Here is a 23286-nt window from a genome sequence, read left to right as displayed (position 1 = left end):
TCGCTACAGAAAGTAGGGAACTTATCTGCATACATAATGTCTAAACCATTACAAATGGTTGTAAGTGTTTTGCATATATTTGAATCTTAGTATTGATTTTTTGGGTTTGATTGCCCTGAATACTTTTATACTTGGACAGAAATTTCTGTCATTTATACTTTCTAGTAGTTTGAAATATTTATTTGCTGCATAATTTACTGCCCAATTATTTATTGTGAGCCATCGGGGCCTAAATTTCACCTCTTATAGCATTGAATTGAAAATTTCTGTATTCTACCATTAGCAGACTGAGATAAAAATTAATCATCTTTACAAAGCCCTCAAACCCTTGAGGATATACATGACCAGGGTGGAATAAATTATATATTGCTAAACATTGTTGTCATTTTTTGGCTAGGAACTGAGCATAGAAATCGAATTAATATTCATTCTCTGAAGAATTGGAATCAGATTTCGCTCCTTTTTGGTTGGTTTGGCAGTTGAGCCAATTGAAAAAGTAGAGAAGAAAAAATAATTAATAAGAAAAATAATCATTTATTTGATGATGATATTATCAAAATCTTGTTGTTAGCATCTTACGGTATGCAATACATTTCCTACCAAACCAAAAATAAAAAATTTTGAAAAAAAAATAATTAATACCTACTTTATAGGTGTGTCTACAATATAATATATAATAAATATTCTAGCATTTCTCATAAGAGAAATATGTCATGATCTATAGGGCCCACGTGCTCGGGCGCCATAGCCCTATACTTCATCTCTTATTTTTTAGGGTTAATAATTTTTTTGGTATTTGAGTTTGGAAGTTTTTTAATTTTTCTCCTAAGTTTTAAAACATTACAAAACTAGTACCTCAGATTTTGAAAAAAACTGAATCACCACCTTCAGTTGAAAAATTCTATGGGAATGGCCGAACCACCCCCAAGGGCCAAAAAGGGGTGGCCGAACCACCCTCTAGGGCCATGGGGGTGGTTTCGGCCACCCTTTTTTGGCCATTAGGGGTGGTTCAGCCATCCCCATTGAATTTTTTAAATTGGAAGTGGTGATTCGGCTTTTTAAAAAAAAAAAATTTGAGGTACTAGTTTTGTCATGTTTTAAAACGTAGGAATAAAATTAAAAAACTTCAAAACCTAGGTACCAAAAAAGTTATTAACCCTATTTTCTATCCAAATTTCTTAAAAGTATGGTAGAAAATTATAAGAAATTATGATCACTTTCTTTCTTTTTGACTTTAAAAATCTTAGTTTTCAATTTGATTTGATGAATTTAACACGTATGTTTTTCCTTCATAATAACGATACATAGTAATTAAATGAGGTGATGCATGCCCCGGATGGATGGATGGATGGATACCTTTGATTTCCATAACTTTTTATTTAATTTTTTATTTATCTAAAAAAGTTGAGTAGTTTCTTTCAAAACTTTAATATCATAAATTGACATATTCCTAAACCAAATGTTTGTATTGCTGACTCATCACATGCATGGGCGCTCTCTCATTTATATATGTCTGCATCGATCAACGTCCCATATAATAATTGATTGATACCCATTGGTCACTACCGACCCATTAATCTATTATTGATCCAATTTCTGGAAGCTTTGGGTGGGGTTTTCCTAACCTAACCCGATTGTAACCCGCCCCATTGCTCGTACGGATGAAGATATTTTATAATTTTGGAGAAAATATAAATTTTAAAATTATGTAAATTCATGTCTTTTTTTGTATCCAACAACTTAAAAAATGAGACAGATCTTCCTTAAAAAAAGCTTTTTTTTTTTTTTTTTTTTTTTAACTTTTAAAGAAATACTTTCTTCTCAGGGCCTTTTTGAGTGTGTATTTGAGAGACCTAAAAGTACATATAATTTTCAAAAAAATTCATTTGAAGAAAAAAGTACATATTTGATAAAATAAATTAAAAGCGCTTTTAAAAGTCCAAAAAGCTTAAAAACCTATTTGGGATTGTGTTTGAGGAGCTTAAAAGTGTTTTTAACACTCAAAAAAACCTGTTTGAAGAAAACGTATTCGTTTGGTAAAAAAATTAAAAGTGTTTTTAAATGTTCAAAAAACTTAAAAATTGCCAAAAAGCTCTTTTGTCAAAAGCTAAAAAATAAAACTATTGCCCAAAAGCTCTTTTTGATTTAAAAGCTCTATTTTTCAAACGCAATTTCAAACATGCTCTAAAAATGGCCCACAAAAGCTTTTTTTTTTTTTACTTAAAAGCTATATTTCTCTAATACAATCTCAAACATGCTCTAAGAAGTAGTTTTTGATTTAAAGTTTTTCTATAACATAAAGCGCAAGAACATGGTCCTGATGAAAACATCTCATTAGTAACATATCACATTTTTAATAGGTGGCATTTTTCAAGCCGTTTGATACAAAAAAGGGTATGAATTCACATAATTTGACAATCTATAATTTATTTGAAATTGTAGGAGATCTTTATCCTTACTCGTCATATGACCGAATCTCTCATATTTATTGACCGAAATATTAGAACAACAAAATTATTGGAGATTCGGATCCCGAATTAGTGTCACTTTTTCTTTACCCATATTCATTTCTCCAACAGTCACATACCAGTCTTTAGTCAAGGTTTATTGATACCCACAAAGCCAGTATCTCAATAATGTAGAGAGCTGAAGCATGAATTCAGGGATGTTGACCAAACTCTACAGAAATTAATATATTTCGCGCAACTACACCAAGATGATTAATTAAAAATAAATTCCAAATACGTACAAAACATTGACAGTTCACCAAATTTTAATTGACCATTTAAATCAAATTTTCTATTATTTATTTTCCTGCATTCTCTGAAACTACACATGCAGAGAATTAAAACGTAATAAAATTATTGTGTATAGATCTCTTACAAGTTGTTCGCATAGAACAGACAAAGAAGCTGTCAGGAATAAGTAGCTTTTGCCCGAAATCAAAACTAGAAGGATCATATCATGCAGCCGCAGCAGCAGCAGCATCCACCTGTCCACGTGATCAAGAAACAGAGTAAATGTTACAGCCGTTTTTGAGATGTGGAGAAGAAGATTCTCATGTCTTACTGTATTAATGGCGGTGGTTACAGTTTGTTCATCACGTGATATCATTGAATACTTCTGTACACGTGCCAAAAAAGATATAGAAAAAAGAAAAGAATATATTCAAAACAAAGCAATGGTTAAAATGGATGCCTTCATATAAAGGAATAATGGTTTTACTACTTACATGTGTTTTTTACTAAAGCTTATGGTGAAAGGAGTGCTTAGCATTGATCATCCACTAGCTAAGGCGACTGAAGCTCAGTTGCCAGTGGGTGGGAAGAAGCGTGCAAGTATGGGCTCACGAATTCTGCACTTTATGCGACACATGCACTGGTTGCATCCCACTGCTGATGCATGTTGTCCCCCTTTGACAACTGACCCTTAAGTTGTCCAAATGTACAGCCCGCTAGAACTCCTCTATTCTATAGTGTGACGGATGATGTTAGGGGTTTAGTGTTGAAAAAATTATTGTCAAAACATGTTTGGCTGTAAGTTTTAGGTTTAGGATTAAGTCGGTGAAAAAGTTGATCCAAAACATAACATTGACCTAATCGGAGTAAAATAATCTCGACTTTTGATTCCGAAATAAGATGAAGACAAACTTGGTGGTGTTGGAAAGCTGACTCAAAATGATTTAATGAAAATTGTCAAATTCCAATGTTTATTGGGTCAAAACAGGCTATAAAGAGAAGAATGAAGAGCTAGATAGAATAGCCCGTTTCAAGTTAGGATCGAACTAGCTTTAGAATGAGTTTTTGGCAGGTGTACAGAAGTATTTGTAGACGCCAATCATGTCTACAAATAAATGGTTACGATTCAGACAAAATTCTAGGCATGATTAGGAACATTACAACTCTTCACACACACACACGCAGAGACACAACACATATAGTCAAGAAATGCAAGAATCAATTATTGGCACCCACCAAATCATCAACTCTAAACACAGTTGCATGAGAAATGGAGGGGCTTACTAAATCAAGCCCCGCTGTATTATATGATTGTTAGAAGTGAAGATCATTGTCATTATACGCTTGAATTTCAACAGTGAATGTAAGGGCCAGAAATTAAATATGAGAAATAAATCAATCAAGTACTCACCATTTTACCAGAACAAGATCGCCAACCTTTCATATATGCTCCAACAGATTAATCGAAAAAAGTTTTTTATGTGGCTGAATAGCAGGCAATAGCTAGGCAGGCTACGGCATTTCTCCATTTCAGATTATGCAAATGCTGCATATCAAAGCATACTGGATGGCGCAGAAATAAGTCATACCTCAATGCCTCCTGTATGAAGATATAATTTTTCATTTCAAGAATGCAGCCATAGAGTTAAGATGGAACGCTTGTGCTCTCAATCCAGCTGGTGCCAACCTTCTTCGGTTGCCCTAAATTCTTCTTCATTATCTCCCTTGCTTTTAGTGTATCACCCCATCTCTCATCAGCAGCACATAATTTCGAAAGCAATGCATAAGTTGCAACTTCATCTCCACCTAGCACTATCATCTTTGCTACAACAGCTAAGCCAAGTCGAATGCATCCATGAAGAATACAAGAACTGAGTAATGACCTTAAAATTAGCATGCAGGGAATAAAACTCAATGTCTCTATAAATTTGACTGCCTTCTTAAATAATCCAGCACGCCCAAGAGAATCTATAACACAAGCATAATGCTCCACCATAGGACTGATTCCATAAGCATCACGCATCATACAGAAATATTCCATCACCTTGTCCGTAAGCGCTCCATGGCTGCAGCCGGAAAGGACTGAAAGAAATGTGATCCTGTCAGGCTTTATTCCACAAATTTGCATCTTATCAAACGCCTTCAAAACTTCTTCTCCATTCCCATGATGAGCATGGCCTGCAAGCAGGCTATTCCATACCACAATATCTTGATGGTGTGTCCTGCTGAAATAATGAACAGCATCTTCTATGGCCCCACACTTGGAGTACATGTCAATCAGACTGCTAGCAACAAAGTTATCATCTTCCAGTCCTACTTTTATAATTAGGTTGTGTAGTGACCTTCCAGTTGAGATAGCTGTTGATTTGGTAGAAGCCATAAGAGCACTTGCAAGAGTGAAGTTGTTAGGTGAAATACCTTCCCTCAGCACGTTTCTAAACCAAAATAAAGCTTGTATACCATTTCCAAATTTTGCATAACCTGATATCAGTGCTGTCACTGAAACAACATCATACTCTATCCTCCTAGCAAGAATCTTTTCAGCACTGTTGAAGCATCCAAAGTTGGCGTAGAGCGAAATCAAAGCAGTCTGAACATAACTTTTGGTTCCATTTCCAGACTTGGTGATATAAGCGTGTACCATTTCACCATGTTCAATAGTCTGTAGATCAATACATCCTGTAAGAAGACTGACACATACAACTGCATCTGGTCTCACGCCTTCATTTAGCATTTGGGAAAAGTACTTTAAAGCTTCGATGGGTAACCCAATGTGAACATTACCAGAGATAACTGTTGTCCAAGTTAATAAATCACATTTACGACCGACTTGTTGAAGCACCTTGTACATATCTTCTAAACAGAAACAGTTTGAATACATGTCCATTAAAGCAGACCCAATACCTTTATGTAGCCCAATTCCAGTTGTTATGATGATGGAATGTATCTGAGTACCCAAACATAAGCACTTAGATGCAGCTGATGCATTAAGAATGCATACTAGCATGAATTCATCCAATGCTACAACATTATCACGGTGCAGCCACTGAAAAACATGCATGGCTTCTTGAAAGCATCCATGAATAGTGAACTGGGATATCAAAGTGGTCCATGACTTGACATTCTTGCTACCAAGATAAAGAAGCAAGTCAAAAGCTTCATCCAGGGCACCACAACTACAGTACATCCGAACAAGTGAGTTCTCCACAACACCCTGACCTTCCAACCCAAGCTTAATTATTAAACCATGAACAAGCAATCCTTCTTTCAAACTCTCATATCCACTTATTGCACACAAGAAGTTAACAAATGTAGCTCGCATGGGTCCCCTTGTATCAGAGAAAAGCAAGCGGAACTTTTCAAAAGCTTCCTCTACATTCCCCATTTTCACATACACCCTTATCATGGTGTTAATCACAGCAACATCCTTATAGACCAATGCATCAAATACATTCACCGACTCATCAAAGCAATCAAATTCATCATATAGTTCAATAAGCCCATTGCCCACAAAGGCATTGTCGCATAGACCAAGCTTGACAATAAGTCCATGAACTTGTACTCCTCCACAAAGTTCACCATTCATAAAACAAGCTTTGAGCACACTGTTTAGACTAAATTGGTCAGGCACAACACCACAACCTAACATTATTTTAAACCATATAAAGGCATTCCAAGCATGCCCAGTTGAAAGATAGCCACTTAGCATGGTGTTCCAGGACACAGTATCTCGCTCAGGCATTTCGTCAAAAACCTGCTCAGCAAGTGAAGTGCACCCACATTTGAAGTACATGTTGGCCAAACTGTTCAGGACAGTGGTCTGAGGCTCTGCTAAGAGTTTGATAATGTGGGAATGGAGGGCTTGTCCCTCCGAAATTGCCTTTGATTCTGCACATATTTTTAAACGATAGGTGTATATTCTCTCAACATGGATAGTTTCATGATAAAACTGTCTTATACTATTGTTTCTGAATTCAATATTTGTGTGATAGAATTTGATACTTCCAAATCTAATCCTTTGAAGCATGACCCTTTACATGACCAAATAAGAGAAGAAGAAACGTGACCTTTTGCTGTTATGTAGTTAGAATTCCGGTTTACTAACTGGATTATATCAAATTATTGTATTGGAAATTTGGAACAGAGCCAACGCACTGTTGCTGCGCTTGCATCTCCAGGAATGGGGCCAGGCGCGTGCATTTTCATAGAATATTCACATGGACTATCTCAGGGTCCGTCCTTATTTAACATTGAGCCCCAAAATTTCTTATGGGCCCGTCCATTCCCCTTTGGAAATTTTCACCCTATGTCTCTCTGGGAAAAAAAAATTTTAATGTTATTTAGTAGACTAAATGAAATGGCAGTAAAAATCAATCTTTAAATCAACACTTTATTTTATTTTACCTGTATTGATCTAAAGAATGATTTTTTACTGTCACGCCATCCATCTGGTTGTATGATACTCAAAAATAAAGCTCAAGCGAGAGCTGCTGCTATATGGTCTTGGCAAAAACCATGGGTTTGTTGCCCACCAATCAACACGTGACACGTCACCAATACAAGAAAAAATGCAAAAAATTAAAGTGGGAACAAAACACATGAGAGCAGCCAAAGGGGAGGAGCTAGGCCACGTGAGCAGCCACAAGGGGAGGAGCTGGGGTGGCCGGCGAGCAACCCCAGCCACGGGGTGGACGCGCTGGTCACCCCCATGGCCACGGGGTGGCTCGCTGGCCACCCCAGGCCATACTGGGTGGCCTGCGCGGCCACCCCCAGGCCATGGGGTGGCCTGCTCGGCCACCCCAGGCCACGGGGTGGCCCGTAGGCCACCCCAGATCTGGCTGGGGTGGCCCGCGCGGCCACTCCAGGCCATATGGGGTGGCCCGCGCGGCCACTCCCAGGCCATGGGGTGGCCCGCACGGCCACCCCCAGGCCACAGGGTGGCCGGCGCAGCCACCCCATGGTGGCTAGGGTGGCTACGCGCCACCCCTAAGGGGTGGAAGCGGCGTTTTCGAGGTGGCAGCGTCAGGCGGAGTTGGGCGACAGGTGAATGTGGGAGGAATAATATGGTGTTTTGTTCTCATTTTGAATTTGTGTGCTAAGATGAGGTGTCAACTTATGAGTGGTGGGCAGAAAACCCCCCCTTTTTGCCTTGACCGAATGGAAGTTATTCCCAGCTCAAGCTCTTGTGAGGAAGTATATCCAACAATGTGGTTTGGGAAATGCTTTTTCTAGAAAAAAAATATTTTATAGATTTTTAAGTAATGTTGATGTGGCAAGAATGATGTGGCAAGAGAGATGTTTCAAAAGTCGAATGGCTTTGACTTTGTATACCGTGAAATTTTGAACGGAATACAAACGAAAAGACTAAATCAGAGAATGAGAAAATTACATGTACCACTTCCAACAGTTTTTAAAACCGAGGTTATTTGATAGAAGTGCAAAGCACATAGACCAAAAAGGCATCTAAGAGCATTTTTAGCAGACTCTCTATAAGGAAAGTTGTTCCCTAAATTTTGAAAATATGTCCAAAAAATCACAAAAAACGTCTCACAGCAAATTCCCTATATAGTTCCTTAAACCATCAGCTGCAACTGTAGCAATCCATACGATTATTATAATCATAAAAAAAAAAAACACTCTTTCTCCTCTCACATCTTTTTACGCACATCTCCATTATTTTTGTCTGTTCTTCTTCTCCGTCCTCTTCGTCTTCTGCCCTTCATCTGGACACAAGCCATTTGAAGATTGCAAAAGAACCCAGATAAAAAAAAAAAACCCAATAGATTGCAAAAATCAACCATAGAAACCAAAAAAAGAAGACGGTAGATTGCAATAAAATAAATAAATAAAAATAGAAACCAACATCAACTATAGAAATAGAAACCCAATAGATTGCTTGCTGGTTGTATAAATTTGGCCCCTGCCGCCCTATGTCTCAGCTTCCACCAACTCCAGATTTCAATTCCATGGCTTCCCATCTGAAGGAGGAGGGGTTGGAGAAGATGGAGGTGCAACTCCTTCCAAGAGACATAGCCAAGCAGAGAAGCGGCGCAGGGACAAGAATAATACACAACTTTCAACCCTTAAGGAAACTAATTCCAGTAGATTGCAAAAATCAACCATAGAAACCAAAAAAGGTAGATTGCAAAATTAAAAAAAATAGAAACCAAAATCAAAATCAAAATCAAAACCAAAACCCCTCAAGAAACCAAAATCATTGTAGCTTGCTTGCTGGTTGTTCCTCTTGATCTATGCTTGCTGGTCTGTGGTTGTTCCTCTTGCTTGCTGGTCTGGGGGGGGATGAGAGTGAGATCGAGAAAGGGAGGTGCGGCTCGGGGAAAGAAAAGAAGGAGATGAAAGTGAAGAAGTCAGGGAGAGAAAGAAGACGGAGATGAGAGAGAGATGGAAAGAAAAAGAAAAATGTTTTTAGAATAAAAGAAAATATTATTTTAATGATATAAGGAACGATTAAGAGAAGCTATTGAGGCATATTTTAACATAGGAAAGCAAAAAGTAGGTTAGATCCTTAAATATAGGGAAAACAACGAAGAAGCTGCTGGAAATGCTCTAACCCTAACAACAAACCTAAACTGAGACTCTCAGTTTAGGTCAACTTGCCAAAATAGATTTTGTATTAAATGCAATTATTGTTTACATGAAGTCATACCGGTTACACCATCTACTAAAACTGTTTTAACAAGGAGTAGTGTCTGATCTGTGAGACTAGAGCTACAATATGAAATATGAGATATGCCAGTAGCTGATCAATTTATTGTTTTTCTTATGCTGCTCTTCCATATGCTTCACTTTGACTGCACAGTTCATATTTCCTCCCGTTATGCAACAAGCTCTCCCTGGCCTCCTCCCACTTCTGTTTGTGGTTCTCTAGCTCGCGAGTAAAATGAGTGATGTGAGATGAGCAGTCAGAGGAGGATTGGAACTTAAGGTCGAAATCAGGCTTCCTTTCTTCTTCTTGATGCTATCTCAAACGCCCAAGCTTTGCCCAATTCAGTCTGAAACTTCCCTGCATAAAAGTTAACAAGCATCGGCTATATATGCAGTATTAAAGAATTTTTTTTAAAAAAATTTTTTACATGTCTTTTTATTCTTTAGTTCTTAAAGAAAAATAGAGGAATGTTTCGAAATAACACTTTCACTGCCATGAAAACTTTAAGAAAATAAATATGCCTTAGTGATAAAAGATAAAAGCATTCACTCATCATTCCTTAATTAAGAATGCATTTAGGTTATCTTCTCTTTTTCTGCTGGTGCATCATTGCTAAAGAAAAACCCAATATGCATGCCTTATTGTTTCATATGATGAAGATAGATAATGAGCCCAATAGAATTCCAAAGAAGACACCTAGCATGCAAATTTTCTAAGGCATATCCTATAGTTAAAAGTACTGTTGGTTCACAAATATGATGATCTCGGTGGATTCAACTAATGATTAACTAACTTTACACATCTAGGCATTTGTAGATACTTCAAGCTCTGCAATTAGCAACAGAGAAAAGGGAAATTATGTTGTAGACGGGAGGGCATAAAGCCAGATAAGTCAGAATTTGTGTACCAGCGGTTGACAGGAAAAACTCCTCCAACTCTTTCCCTTGCTCTGCATAAAGCCAAAAGTAGCATCAGTACCCATAATTATTAGATATTATTTTAATATTTATATCACAAATCCATAACATAATATGGCAAACTTTTGGTTCCACGTTGGTGGAATTTAAAACTTGCATATTCCCTCCATCCCAAAATAGATAAATTGCTTTCCTTTTTAGGCTGTCCCAATACATAAATTAGTTTCCCAAAATCGAAAATCTACTTCTTCTATTACCCTTAAATTTGACCAACCTTTTTTCCATATTTAAACCCACCTTCTTGGCTCACCTAAGGACCTTTTAGAAAAATATCCAATGGCTACTAGACACCTTGCTAGGTGAACTGTGTGGGATATTTGTGGGATGTATGTGTGATATGCAGCATTACTATAAAGAAAGATTGCTATGTCTATTTTGTTTCATTAAAATGAATGTCATTTGCAAACTTCCATATATTTCGGGACGTATTAAGTATTATTATGTGAGAGATAGGAATTATTTGATGGGATATAATATAAAAGCACGTATTATTATTTGGTCATCATCCTCTTACCATGATTATTCTTAAATTTCATAAATGTGCACTCACAGACCAACTCCCCAACTATTATTTAAAGTAGTTAATTCTCTTTACTTAAGATGCTCAAACTTGAACTTATTCATCACCTTCTAATTACGAAACCAAGATGGGAATGATGGCAATTTCTGTTAGGACTATATGCATGTTGTGCACATCATCAGGCATATCCCTTATTTATTTATTTTTAATTTTATTTATTTTTTATGCAAAAATGTTGGGATTTCAGATATTACACATACAACTCCCAGAGAAATAACATAAGTATGCAACTGCACAAAATGGTAAAGAAAATATAAACATAAGAAGCCTTACCATTTTCATATTCTAAGGCTTGAAGTATCATCTCCACCTGGTTGGAACATTGAATTTACAGATCAAATTATCTAGTATATGTAATAACCAATCAGAAAGAAGCTTTCAAGTACAAACACGATTCATCAATTATCAGTGCATAGTTTTATCGACACCACTTCAAATGCTACCTTTACAGTGTGCTATTATTAGAATCTGGCTTATTCGCCACTTTCTTTTCTCTTTTTCTGTTTTTGGTAAGTCAATGAACTACTTTACTGATTACTTTTCTACATCTTCATTTTTACTTCTTTTACTAAACTTTTGCATATATTGCCCCTCTCAAGAGAAAAAATAAAATAAAAGTATGCCCCCATTAAGTTTATATCTTACCATACTACCCTATTCCAAAACAAAATATCATTAATTAAATTCTTCCAAGTAATGGCCTTCAACAGGATTTTTTTTTTTTTTTTTGATAAGTTTAAAAACAAAAAAAAAAACATAAAAAAACAAAAAACAAAAACAAGTTGTGCCTGACTGTTGTATTGCAGAAGCAACAAGTCATTGTTGAGCACGGTACTGTATAAGAAACCAATTCCTCACACAAGTTAAATTGAGAACATCAGATATTGAAAACATTATACCTTTGAAGATAAAAGTGACTTGAAACTGAAACTCGCATCAAAAGTAGTGTCAACAATTAATTATTAAACAAAATACATTACTGTGGATGCTATATACCTTGTCAAGGTCCTTCACAATTTTAGCTTCTGGTGAAGAATTCTCCTCATATTCCAACCACAACTCACCTATTTCTTGGGCTGCAGTTTTCAAATTAGATTAAGAAACCAAAATTTGTTATAACACAGGCACACTAATAGACACACACGGAGAGATTAGTGAATAAAGTACCTCTTGATCCTCCACCCAGTAATTTGCACATGTGGTCTAAAGCTTCCTGTTCTCGTCGACTCTTCTCTGCCTTTGAAATCCCATCTGCAGGGGTAATGTCCCCAACAATGGCTGCCCACACAATGTTTACAAGGAAAAAACAACTTATGGTTAAGTGAGAGAATGCACTGAAGGACAGTACAAAGCGTATAGCAAGCCTATACAATACTTAGCATTCAAGCTAATTGAATTTTTAACAAGCTCAAGTTTGATCGTACAGTAATCTTAACTTAAGCTCAAGCCTGAACACCATATTAGTCTTGTCAAGTCGAGTTTGACTCGGCTAGATTCCATTACAGCCTTATCTGGATTCTCAAATTCTTAAGTTACTTGAACTGGAATTCCACAATCTACCAAATTCTGCATCTTCCACTGCAATCTTGCTAGTTTCAGTCTTTGCTATTTTCCCAAGAGTTGGTTACATTTTACAAGTTCTTTTAAATCCTTTCAATTAACCAAAGAAGTTAGTACCAATAAAATGACTAACTTTCAAATCATACCAATTTTCAATTTTTCTTCAGGTAGAACTTAGAAGGGAACTGAAATACATGAAACGAAACTGGAAAACAAGTAAATCAGAAGGCAAAAAACAAAAAAAAAAAAAAAAAAAAAAAAAAAACCCTTAACTTGCATTCGTCATCACTATTTTTTCTAACTAATTGCAATTTTAAAATCATCAACACTTCCCATGAAATTAATTCCATCGCCACATGTTGGAAGAATCTAGTTAAAAAAGAAAAAGAAAAGCTATAATTTTTTCCTTAAGAAAAAACGAAGTAAAGAACATGAAATTGTTAAAAGGAAAATAGCTCACCTTCTGCAATATCATGAACAATTGCCATTTTTATACACCTGAAATTCAAGATTGAAGCACTCTCAGAAAAATAGGGAAAATAAAAAATCAAATAAAAAGCAGTCATCGCATTTCAATGAGAAAGGGAAATATACAGTAAAAGATCAAAAGTGAAAGTAACAGAAACCCCTAACTTGTCACGTTGGACACCAGGAATATCCGGAGCAATGAGAGCCATCAGTCCCATTCGATACATGTGATCAGCTATAGATTCCGGATCCTTAACTTCCTTCCGTACCCATCCAGCTCTTTTTGTTGTCTAAATTTCAGATTTCTTAAACACGTTAATATCAAACCATTCAAAACCACAAATGGAAGAGAAAATCAATCTCCTGTTTGGTAACTGGTCATCTGAGAAACACCGGAAGGTTATTTCATCCAGAACAAGATTCAAACTTTACCATCTCTTCCCTCGCGTTGCTTTGGTTTTTCTCAGCTCCGCCCATATAGAGCGTAACTTTCTCTCATTTTTTTTCCCGCATTTTCTCAGCTAAAAAAAAGAGTATACATGGGAGTTATTACCTTGAGGCGATGGCAGAGAAAGAGAAAATCGATGGCAGAGGAAGCGGGGGAGGAAACTGTCTCGCCATTCGCGGGAGAGTTGATACCGTGACCGTCGGTGACGGAAGAAGAGGACGAAGACGACGGCGAGGCCTCCGTGGCCATACGAGAAAACCTAGAAGTGGTGGTAGGTGACGAAGAGTACTGAGCTGTGACGGATTTGAATCGCAGATGAACGGTGTAAAGAGAGGGTCTTGGGAAGAAGAGCAACACTCGGCTTGCGCTACCCATTCTTTCTATTTTTCTGTTTTTTATTTTTTTTAAAGATTAATCCCGAGCTTTTCGGTGTATGCTATATTACTATTATACTTTTGTTGGTCCACTGAACTCAAAGTCAAAGATCCGGTCTATGTCCATAGCAGCTAGTCCATGTATTTAGTTTTTTGGGGTAAATTTTATATATATATAATTTATTTATTTCATAAACTATTACCTATATTTTACTTGCTTAAACTTTATTTTGAAGTTTCAGGGTTAGTTACCTTTGTTTGTTCTCCGTTTAAATCAACCGTTAAGTTAAATGAAAAACATATAAAATGACTCAATTACCAAGGTAAGCACACATATTTTCTATTTTTATCTATATAAATATATATATTTTTTATTTTGAAAATTGAGATAAGGAGTTTTCTTTTTCCATTTTCGCACAAGAAGGGCAAAATAATATTCAAACTAATGATGCTTCATGAGGCGTAATCTCCGGCCGATTGAGCTACTCCTTGAAAGCGACGTAAGCAATGTTAAATCAATTTGTGTAAAAATATTGCTACTTTTATAAGTGAAATGACTTCAAATAAAATTTAAATACTTTGAACCACATGTAATATTTACTTGAGTTATGAACAAATGGATGCACTAGAGCGGTGTGACTCGGTCATGTAATATGTATTTTTAGCTTAATTGTTTTGAAGTATGGCGCCATAGCCTCCATTCATGCAAAAAGTCCATGTACAATGGACGCTAAGGATGGGCCAGGAGTTTCTTATCCTAATGTTATAGCTTAGTGAAGAGTTAAATCAATTTGTGTAAAAATATTGCTACTTTTATAAGTGAAACGACTTCAAACAAAATTTAAATACTTTGAACCACTTGTAATATTTACTTGAGTTATGAACAAATGGGTGCACTCAAGCGGTGTGACTCCGTCATGTAATATGTTTTTTTAGCTCAATTGTTTTGAAGTATGGCTCCATAGCCTCCATTCATGCAAAAAGTCCATCTACAATGGATGCTAAGGATGGGCCATGAGTTTCTTATGATTTTATCCTAATGTTGTAGCTTAGTGAAGAGTTGCAAATCTATTTACACCAAAGAAATAGGAGTTATATAAGGAAGACAATCTATTTTCAGCAACCCTTCTCTCAATTCATGAATGTAGCAAATACTCATGAAAAAAAGAAAAAGAAAAAAGAATGTAGCAAAGATTTATATAAGGTAATAATCTAGTAGCATCATTTTCACTTGGGGTTAAAAAAAAAACAAAAAAAAACCTTGTTGGACCCAGATGGGTTGGATTTGAGCCAAGCCCATTACTTACCCATGCTTAGTGTACATGATCGGAAGACAGCCCACTCAGTAGCTTGCCCCGCACTGCTCATTCGAGCGCACCAAAACAGGAGGGCATTTTCAAAGTTTTGCCGCGAGAACTCTCTCTCTCTCTCTCTCTCTATCTCTCTCTCTCTCTGTGTCAAGCCCAGAGAGTCCGATGACCTCAACCATTACTCACCAAATCATCGACGAAGACGAAGACGACGACGTATGTCCATTTCCTCTCACACTCACTCTATCTCTCTCTAAACTCACCGTTTTGTTTCTCACTCTTTCTCTTTCTCTTTCTCTTTCTCTGTCTCTCTTTAGGGTTTCGATTGGGAAGCAGCCGTTAGAGAAATCGATGTGGCTTGCCAAACCGCTAAGCCCTCCACTTCGCACGCTGACCAATTTATTTCCCATTTTACCACTCCTGTTTCAAATGCTTCATCTTCTAAGACCAAGCAAAAGGCCGGGGTTTCTCGGCAATCCACGCTCGACAAGTTCGTGGCCAAGGCGGGCCCACCGAGGCCTCAGTCGCAGAATCGGGGCGCCGAGTTACGTGATCAAGATGGCGTAGAGGGCGATGAACGGGTGAGCTGCATTGACATTGATGCTGAGGCAGCCAAAACTTGGATATATCCAGGTTCTTTTTTCCATTTCTTTTTTAATTTTTACGTTTATTTTGTGATTGGGCAAATGGGTTAGTAGGTTTCTTGGGAACATTAAGGAAATGGGTTTTGAAGAACCAATTCAAAGTTCGGGTCTTTTCTTTTGGTGATATAGATTTTTGGGTTCTTTTCCCGGGTTCTCAGTGAAGCAATTGGTTATATTATATTGCTACAGGATATCTATATCATCAATCTATCATCAAATCCCTGTTGTTTTGTAATTTCGAAAGTGGGTTATGCTCCTAATGTATTGAACTAACTTAATGATGAAGTAAATAAACTCTTGGTCATATTGTGTTATTGGCGGATCTTGTCTCAATGGGCTATAATAATTCCTTTTAGTTTTGCTGGAGCCATGGATTATAATGCTTCTATTTTTTAGAAAAATTCAAATTTTACTCGTCACAGTTACTAATCTTTTTATTGAGAAACTTTATTTTGTGACTGGGCAAATGGGCAAACAGGTCTTCTGATTTTAAAAACTGGGCTGTGAAGCACCAGTTCTAGGTTGAGTGTATGAGCTGATGATAATAATATTTCGCTGGATTTAGGATTGTTTTTATCATTAATGCTTTCTCAATGTTCAAGTACTGCAACAATAAGCTTATCTCCTTCTTTTTCTTTTAATTGTTTTGAATCGTGCAGTTAATGTTCCTCTTCGTAACTATCAATTCGCTATTACCGAGAAAGCCTTGTTTTCAAATACATTGGTGGCGTTGCCAACAGGACTTGGCAAGACGCTTATTGCTGCAGTTGTTATGTATAACTACTTCAGATGGTTTCCTGATGGTAAAGTACTCCGTACTTATTATTTAGCCCAACCAACTTCTAATTTGGTTACAATTTATTTATTCTTGTACCAGATAATATTACTTGTCAATGTACTATCAGCTTTGTCCAATGATGATGCACAAAGAATGCACTTTTTTTGAATCATACAAATATACGATCAAATTTGTGTTGAAATCTGATTAGTATTTCATAAAATAATTTAAAAATAATTTTTTTGGTTGAAAGTAATTCTTAAAAACTCACCATCAGATACCTACATAAGGAAAGCAAACTTTTTCTACATTTAATTGTCAATATTAATTTTGGAGGCCATATTCTAGTTGGTTCCATCTCCATTTAGATATTAACAAACAGACTACTTTTTTTTTTCCAAAGAAAAACAACTTTTTTTCTAAGATATCTGATATATCTTAGAAGTTGATTTTGTTTCTCTCCTCAATGTTTGGAAGATTGATTTTGAGATAATATTTGGTATGCTACAAAACATTTTAACCTTTTCATCTCCCCTAACCCTTCTGGGTAGACAATTTTGTACTTTCTCATTGTAAATGTTGGAAGAGCGTTTTCTTTTCATTTTCTTTTTTTTTAATTTTAAATATTCCTTTGTAGAAACTCTATGCTGTTAGAGAAGATCCAAATGGATTGTGCATCTTCACTTGTTTCTTGGAACATTTAATGTTATTTCTACAAGTTTCTTAGCGTTATTCCATATCCTAATAAACATTTAGCTGGCAAAGCTTTGTTGGGTAATAGAGAGGTCAATGGGTCACCAGCCTGCAGACTTGGGCAAGCCAGCTTCCGGTCGAACCATTATGAAATCCCGGTTCACATATGCTTTCCAAAATTTATTGATGTATAGTTTAGTTGCCTCTCTCTCTCTCCCTCTCTCTCTCTATCTATCTATATATATGTTTGCAAATTATATGGACAAAATTTTCATTTGGATTACATGAACCCACATATGCTCTAGTTTCTTGTTTTGAGCATTTTTTTTCGAGTTTATTTTGAAAGCTTTACTTATCAAACATTGACATCTATGTTTGCCTGCTGCTTGGCCTTTCCATGGCAGGGAAAATAGTCTTTGCTGCTCCTTCTCGACCCCTTGTCATGCAACAGATAGAAGCATGTCATAATATTGTGGGAATTCCTCAAGTAAGATGCTTCTTCACTCAACATAGTGACTATAAGAATAATTTACACATTTTGAGAAGATATGTTTCAAACTGATTGCAGGAATGGACAATTGATATGACGGGTCAGATAAATCCTACAAAAAGAGCATGCTTCTGGAAAACTAAACGAGTTTTCTTTGTTACTCCACAAGTGCTAGAAAAGGATATTCAGTCTGGTGAATTTCCAAACTATACCTTAATATTTTAGGATTGCTGAAATTGTTAAGGTTTACTGTAACATTGAACTGTCATGGAAAGGCATTTCCTGCATGTAATTTGAATTTAGAGGCAATAGGGTATTTAATATTCTGAAATTTTTGTTAGTACCCCCCAGTTGAAGATTTCCTTCACCGTAGGAAGTACTGAAAGAAGCTTTGGTTGGAAGTAGTGCTTCTCAGTTTATGGAGAAGATTAATGAAAGAAGTTCAGTTTTCAATATTTCAAGAAAGATGCTTATTAAGTACTTTAATGTAAACAATATTTTTAATATAAAAATAAGTAATGTAAAGGCCAAACATCACATAAGAAAACACCCTCATGGATTTTCCCCATTTATTTTCTTTCTTTTTTCCTTTTTTCTCATGGCAAGGACTCATGAATGACATAAAATGTTGGGTTTGTTTGATAAAACTTTTTAGAGGGCACTTTTTGGTTGTGACATGACATATAAGTGAAAATAGTTTTGAGTATTTTGTGTTTTGAGTTGTTTGTTAATGCTTTTCTTTTCTTTTTTTGTTAAAAAACAAAAAGCAACCCTAGGAGGGGGTGGCGTTTGTTCTCTAAACATATTAAATTTGATCCAGGAGATGGGTCTCATATAAGATTTTGGGATGATGTTTGGTGTGGAGATATAACGCTGAAAGAATCTTTCCCAGGCCTTCACAATATAGCTAATGCTAAAGATGCATCCATTGCCGACAATTTGGAGATTATGGGTGGAACCCGCCAATGGAATGTTAGTTTCTTTCGGTCGGTTCACGATTGGGAATTGGAAGTGTTAGCCTCGTTCTATACTCTGTTATATTCCCAGAGAATGAGAAGGGGAGGGGAGGACAGAATTTGGTGGATCCCGTCTAGAAAAGGGAAGTTTGATGTTAGATCTTTCTATGATGTCTTGGTAAGTAAAGAGGCCGATCCTTTTCCTTGGAAGAGTATTTGGGGTACCAAGGCACCTTCGAGAGTGGCTTTCCTTACTTGGACGGCGGTGCTAGGGAAGATTCTTACTCTTGATAATCTCAGAAAAAGGAATTTTATCGTAATCAATAGATGTCATTTGTGCAAAAATGATGGGGAGTCTATTGATCATTTGTTCCTTCACTGTGAGATCGCTCGATCCTTATGGTACGCTATCTTCAGTCGTTTTGGATTGTCTTGGGTCATGCCTAAGAAGGTGGAGGGATTATTTGCTTGTTGGTGGTCAGGAGGTCGCTCCAAGAGTGGCGTTGTTTGGAAAATGGTTCCTCAATGCATTGTGTGGTGCCTATGGTCAGAAAGGAATGAGAGATGCTTTCAGGATTCTGAGCGATCCTTGGAAGAACTCACGGCCTTCTTTTTCCATACCCTTTACTCATGGACAGCGGCTTGGCTCGCTCCTTTAGTTATTAGCTTTCTTGATTTTCTTGTTCTTTTCTCTTCTTCTAGTTAGTCGTTTCCCTTGTATACTTCCTGTGTACTAGGGTTGCGCCCCTCTGCGCTTTTGATATAAAATATTACTTATCAAAAAAAAAAAAACAAAAAGCAACCCTAAAAAGCATTGCTAAACGAGCCCGCTATATCTTGAGATGTTAGTACCACGTAAATATTTCATTGCTTTCTCTATTTTTTTTAATAAAAAAAATCAAAAAAGCAACCCTAAAAAGCATTGCTAAACGAGCCCGCTATATCTTGAGATGTTAGTACTATGTAAATATTTCATTGCTTTCTCTATTTTTTTTAATAAAAAAAATCAAAATATATTTGATTTTTAGCCATGAATTCCATATCTTCCTTCATGGCATTTAACCAGAATGTGGAGTGATCTCCGCTCATGGCTTGTGAAAATGATTTTGGATCATCCTTAGGCCCAACGTGAAAATCAGACTCTTAGAGGTATACAACATAATCACTAGGGATTGCTGGTCTACTTATTCTAGAGGATCGATCTTCTTAATCCTACTTCCTCTGCATTTGGAAGAGGTTGAGTAGGTTCATTCTAAACTTGTTCTTCATAAGTTGGCTGTTTTGAAATTGATTGTGGTTCAAGGTAATCAGTTTGGATTTCCTTGAGCATAATCAAACGTTCTTTAGATGAAGGAGCTTCAATCAACTCTTGTGTTTAATGATGTTCGATTAATGTCATAATACTTTAACTACCAGAGTATTGCCTCAAATTCTTTCATTTTGTCTTCAAATTTGATTTTATAATTGCTCAATCTTGGTGTAAATTGAGAAAATCAATGAGTGGTGTAAGTCTATGCAGGTAATTTCTGTATTTGTATTAGTACAGTTTCAATTGAATGATTAGTTACTTGCACTTGGACTTCGAGTCTCTGAAATTAATATTTTGTTTTTTTTTTATCCCAAACCCTTTTTAAGTTCAGCATGACGCCTTAAACCCTTGTCTGAAGTTATTTCATGTGATATCATTCTGTTGTATCTTCTTATTTGCTCATGAAGTAAATTGTCATAGGCACATGTTTGGTGAACTACTTGGTCTTGTTGGTGATTGATGAAGCTCATCGAGCATTGGGAAATTATTCTTATTGTGTTGCAGTTCGTGAGGTGTGTTGTTCCATTTCTTTCATTTTTTAGTTATAATCATCCCCTATAAAGGCTTTGGTTCAGTATGTGTTTTTGGATATTGTTACTGGTCTGAGATACTAATGATCCTCCAAATTTTTAGTTAATGGCTGTACCAGTGCAGCTGAGAATATTAGCGTTGACTGCCACACCAGGATGTAAGTCACTAACATCTACTTGGGTTCTATAAAGTTTCAAAAAATATTTGATGCTTACGTTGAATACAATTTATCAGCAAAGCAGCAGACCATCCAGCTTATTATTGATAACTTATATATGTCAACACTTGAATATCGTAATGAAAGTGATGATGATGTCAGCCCCTATGTGCACAACAGGAAGATAGAGTTAATTCAAGTATGTATATTTTTTCCTTTTTGGAGTCTTTTCTTCACATAAGTGTATAACATTTGGGTTGCAACCTTACTAGGTTGCAATGGGGCTAGATGCGGTAGAAATAAATAATAAGCTCTCAGAAGTACTGCGTCCAATTGTTGCCAGGCTTTGTGCCGTTGGAGTTCTCCAGAATAGAGACTATCAAACGGTATGGGTTCCATATATTGTAATTATTTTAATTATCTTTTGGGAGACTGTTTGTTTTGCATTTCTTTTTCAAATGATTATGCCATTAAACCTTGTAATGAATGTTCTTGTTGCAAGTTCTGATTAAGTGTCAGGTTTAATTCATTTTCTTGGTAATTGAGGCATTATGAAAAACAGACTCCTTGTCTATGTAACAAGGAGATTCCCATTTTAGCAGTTTTACCTTTTTGGCCCCATGTCTGTCTGTCACTGCTTTCAGACTAACTCAGGTAGTAGTGAACTTCTTACAGTTTCGGAGTTTGAATATCAATACCTGTTTCATTTTATCTATAGCAGCTTCTTGGGAACTCATCAGCTGAATTAACATCCCTAAACCTCTCATTGGATAATGCAAGCCCAAAACAATCTTTGAATGCTATAAAAATAATAATTTTGGGTGAAAAGAACTCTTAAATGTTTTTGTAGTTTACAATCTCTTTGTACAGCTCAAACTAACATTCCTTGAATGGATGATTCTGTATGTGTTGTTGTTGTTTAACTGTCATTGCATGCTTATCTCCCCCCACCAAAAAAAAAAAAGTAAAAGAAAAACTCTTATTGTGTCCCTGTCAGAAATGTTTTAGAGCTCACAGGCCTGTGTTGAGCTTAAGTGTTAAATGCACATTGATCGTCATCTTTTAGGAAGGCTTTGATCAGCTATTGGTAGAGTTCATTGACCGTGGTACTGCATACAAATATGCTGGTGCTTTTCAATACATCTGTAAAGACATGGGTAGATTAAGTAGCTAACCTGACAAATTTGATTTAGGGTTAAGATGTAATCTCCAGATTTGGAGAAAAATTAAATACAAGAAAACTCTTATTGTGTCCCTGTCAGAAATGTTTTAGAGCTCACAGGCCTGTGTTGAGCTTAAGTGTTATTTGCACATTGATCGCCATCTTTTAGGAAGGCTTTGATCAGCTATTGGTAGAGTTCATTGACCATGGTACTGCATACAAATATGCTGGTGCTTTTCAATAAATCTGTAAAGACATGGGTAGATTAAGTAGCTAACCTGACAAATTTGATTTAGGGTAAAGATGTAATCTCCAGATTTGGAGAAAAATTAAATACAATTTATTTAAGCTCTGGGTTTATATTTACTGGTCAAGCAGATGCTATCACAAATTGATGAGGCTTTTTGATGTTCCCTTGGAATATGATGGCCTCATACTAATTTACTTAGCTTTTGATAGAAATAATCTGCTCTCATGATCTATATTATATTAAACAATCTGTCATGAAAAATTGGCCATTGGAAAAGGTATCAGCTGTCCTGTAAAGGGTCATGAAAGCTTTGAAGATTGCTCAAGAGAACTTGGAAATGATTCTAAACCATCTTTATAGTGATAGCTCCCTAGTTTCTTTTTATTCAACACATCTCTGGTATTATATATGTTGTATTATGCTTCAAACAAACTGTATTCCAACCAGAAATCATTTTTAAAAATTTTCTCAGTTGTAAATCTTAGCTCTGAGAGTTTTGCGCTTCACTGCATCTCTTTTTTGTTAATGCTCAAAAGACCATCACATTCTCTTTGGTCTTCTTACACGTCCTCTCATTCTCTTTCTCTCTTTGGTGGTTGACAGTTGAGCCCATGTGAGTTACTTAACTTGAGGGATAAATTTCGTCAAGCACCCCCGCTAGACCTTCCCCACATTAAGTATAATGAAGTGGAAGGATATTTTGGAGTTCTTATTACTCTCTATCATATTCGTAAGTTACTCTCAAGCCATGGGATTAGGCCATCATATGATATGCTTGAAGAAAAGTTGCGACAAGGGTATATTCTTGTGCACCCTTCATTTCTGCACTGTCTTTATAAGCTGACACAATATCTCATAAATTATACTTGCTCATTTTGAGTAATGCTACTTTTCACTCATTTCACATCAGCTGACGTGACGTGTTTTAAGTGGCTTTTCTTGTTAGCCACTTAAAAAAAAAAAAAGAAAAAAAAAAGTCGCTTAAAACACGCATCGTTAGCCGGTGTGAAGAGTAGCATTGCTTGCTCATTTTACATGCTTGTTATGAACTTATCAATCTATTCCACAGAATCCTTCCCAATGAATTTTCAGTTAAATATTTTGACTGCTAAAGAACATGGTTTCAATTGTCATTCAAGTGCCAAAAACTTTCAGTTTGGGTGGTGCAATTTTTGTTGCATCCAGGCTCAGAGT

The 23286-nt window shown here is 36.3% G+C and overlaps 3 protein-coding genes across 5 annotated transcripts in view; 1 reads left to right on the top strand and 2 right to left on the bottom strand.

Moving 5' to 3' along the window:
- Nucleotides 1–2811: 2811 nt before the first annotated feature.
- LOC132182636 (pentatricopeptide repeat-containing protein At2g33680-like) lies at nucleotides 2812–6866 on the bottom strand. Its single transcript, XM_059595937.2, has 2 exons — nucleotides 4150–6866; nucleotides 2812–2992 (listed from the first exon to the last, which is right to left on the bottom strand). Exon 1 carries the CDS (start codon nucleotides 6763–6765, stop codon nucleotides 4384–4386), a length of 2382 nt encoding a protein of 793 aa, XP_059451920.2. The 5' UTR covers nucleotides 6766–6866; the 3' UTR covers nucleotides 2812–2992; nucleotides 4150–4383.
- A 2486-nt stretch (nucleotides 6867–9352) lies between these two features.
- On the bottom strand, nucleotides 9353–13837 carry LOC132182612 (uncharacterized). 3 transcript variants are annotated; one of them, XM_059595913.2, is made up of 8 exons: nucleotides 13544–13837; nucleotides 13156–13280; nucleotides 12983–13020; nucleotides 12130–12240; nucleotides 11959–12038; nucleotides 11236–11272; nucleotides 10313–10354; nucleotides 9353–9762 (listed from the first exon to the last, which is right to left on the bottom strand). In XM_059595913.2, exons 1-8 carry the CDS (start codon nucleotides 13811–13813, stop codon nucleotides 9692–9694), a joined length of 774 nt encoding a protein of 257 aa, XP_059451896.2. In that variant the 5' UTR covers nucleotides 13814–13837; the 3' UTR covers nucleotides 9353–9691. The 3 variants fall into 3 exon arrangements, with proteins under 3 accessions (XP_059451896.2, XP_059451897.2, XP_059451895.2); XM_059595914.2 differs by having other exon boundaries at nucleotides 9353–9751; XM_059595912.2 differs by having other exon boundaries at nucleotides 9353–10354.
- Nucleotides 13838–15248: 1411 nt separating this feature from the next.
- Nucleotides 15249–23286, top strand: part of FANCM (DEAD/DEAH box RNA helicase family protein) — a 10333-nt gene continuing 2295 nt past the window's right edge. Inside the window, exons 1-10 of the mRNA XM_088516831.1 lie at nucleotides 15249–15338; nucleotides 15440–15755; nucleotides 16426–16569; nucleotides 17642–17724; nucleotides 17806–17920; nucleotides 20413–20504; nucleotides 20626–20680; nucleotides 20758–20879; nucleotides 20953–21066; nucleotides 22696–22889. Coding sequence (XP_088372957.1) covers nucleotides 15288–15338; nucleotides 15440–15755; nucleotides 16426–16569; nucleotides 17642–17724; nucleotides 17806–17920; nucleotides 20413–20504; nucleotides 20626–20680; nucleotides 20758–20879; nucleotides 20953–21066; nucleotides 22696–22889 — 1286 coding nt within the window. The 5' untranslated portion in view covers nucleotides 15249–15287. The remainder of the gene's footprint in view (nucleotides 15339–15439; nucleotides 15756–16425; nucleotides 16570–17641; nucleotides 17725–17805; nucleotides 17921–20412; nucleotides 20505–20625; nucleotides 20681–20757; nucleotides 20880–20952; nucleotides 21067–22695; nucleotides 22890–23286) is intronic.

This window comes from Corylus avellana, chromosome 5 (genome assembly GCF_965113065.1).
Source record: "Corylus avellana chromosome 5, dhCorAvel1.hap1.2, whole genome shotgun sequence".
In the NCBI taxonomy this organism is placed as follows: domain Eukaryota; kingdom Viridiplantae; phylum Streptophyta; class Magnoliopsida; order Fagales; family Betulaceae; genus Corylus; species Corylus avellana.
Note: the sequence above shows the minus strand (reverse complement) of the source record. Positions and strands in the feature narration are given on the sequence as shown.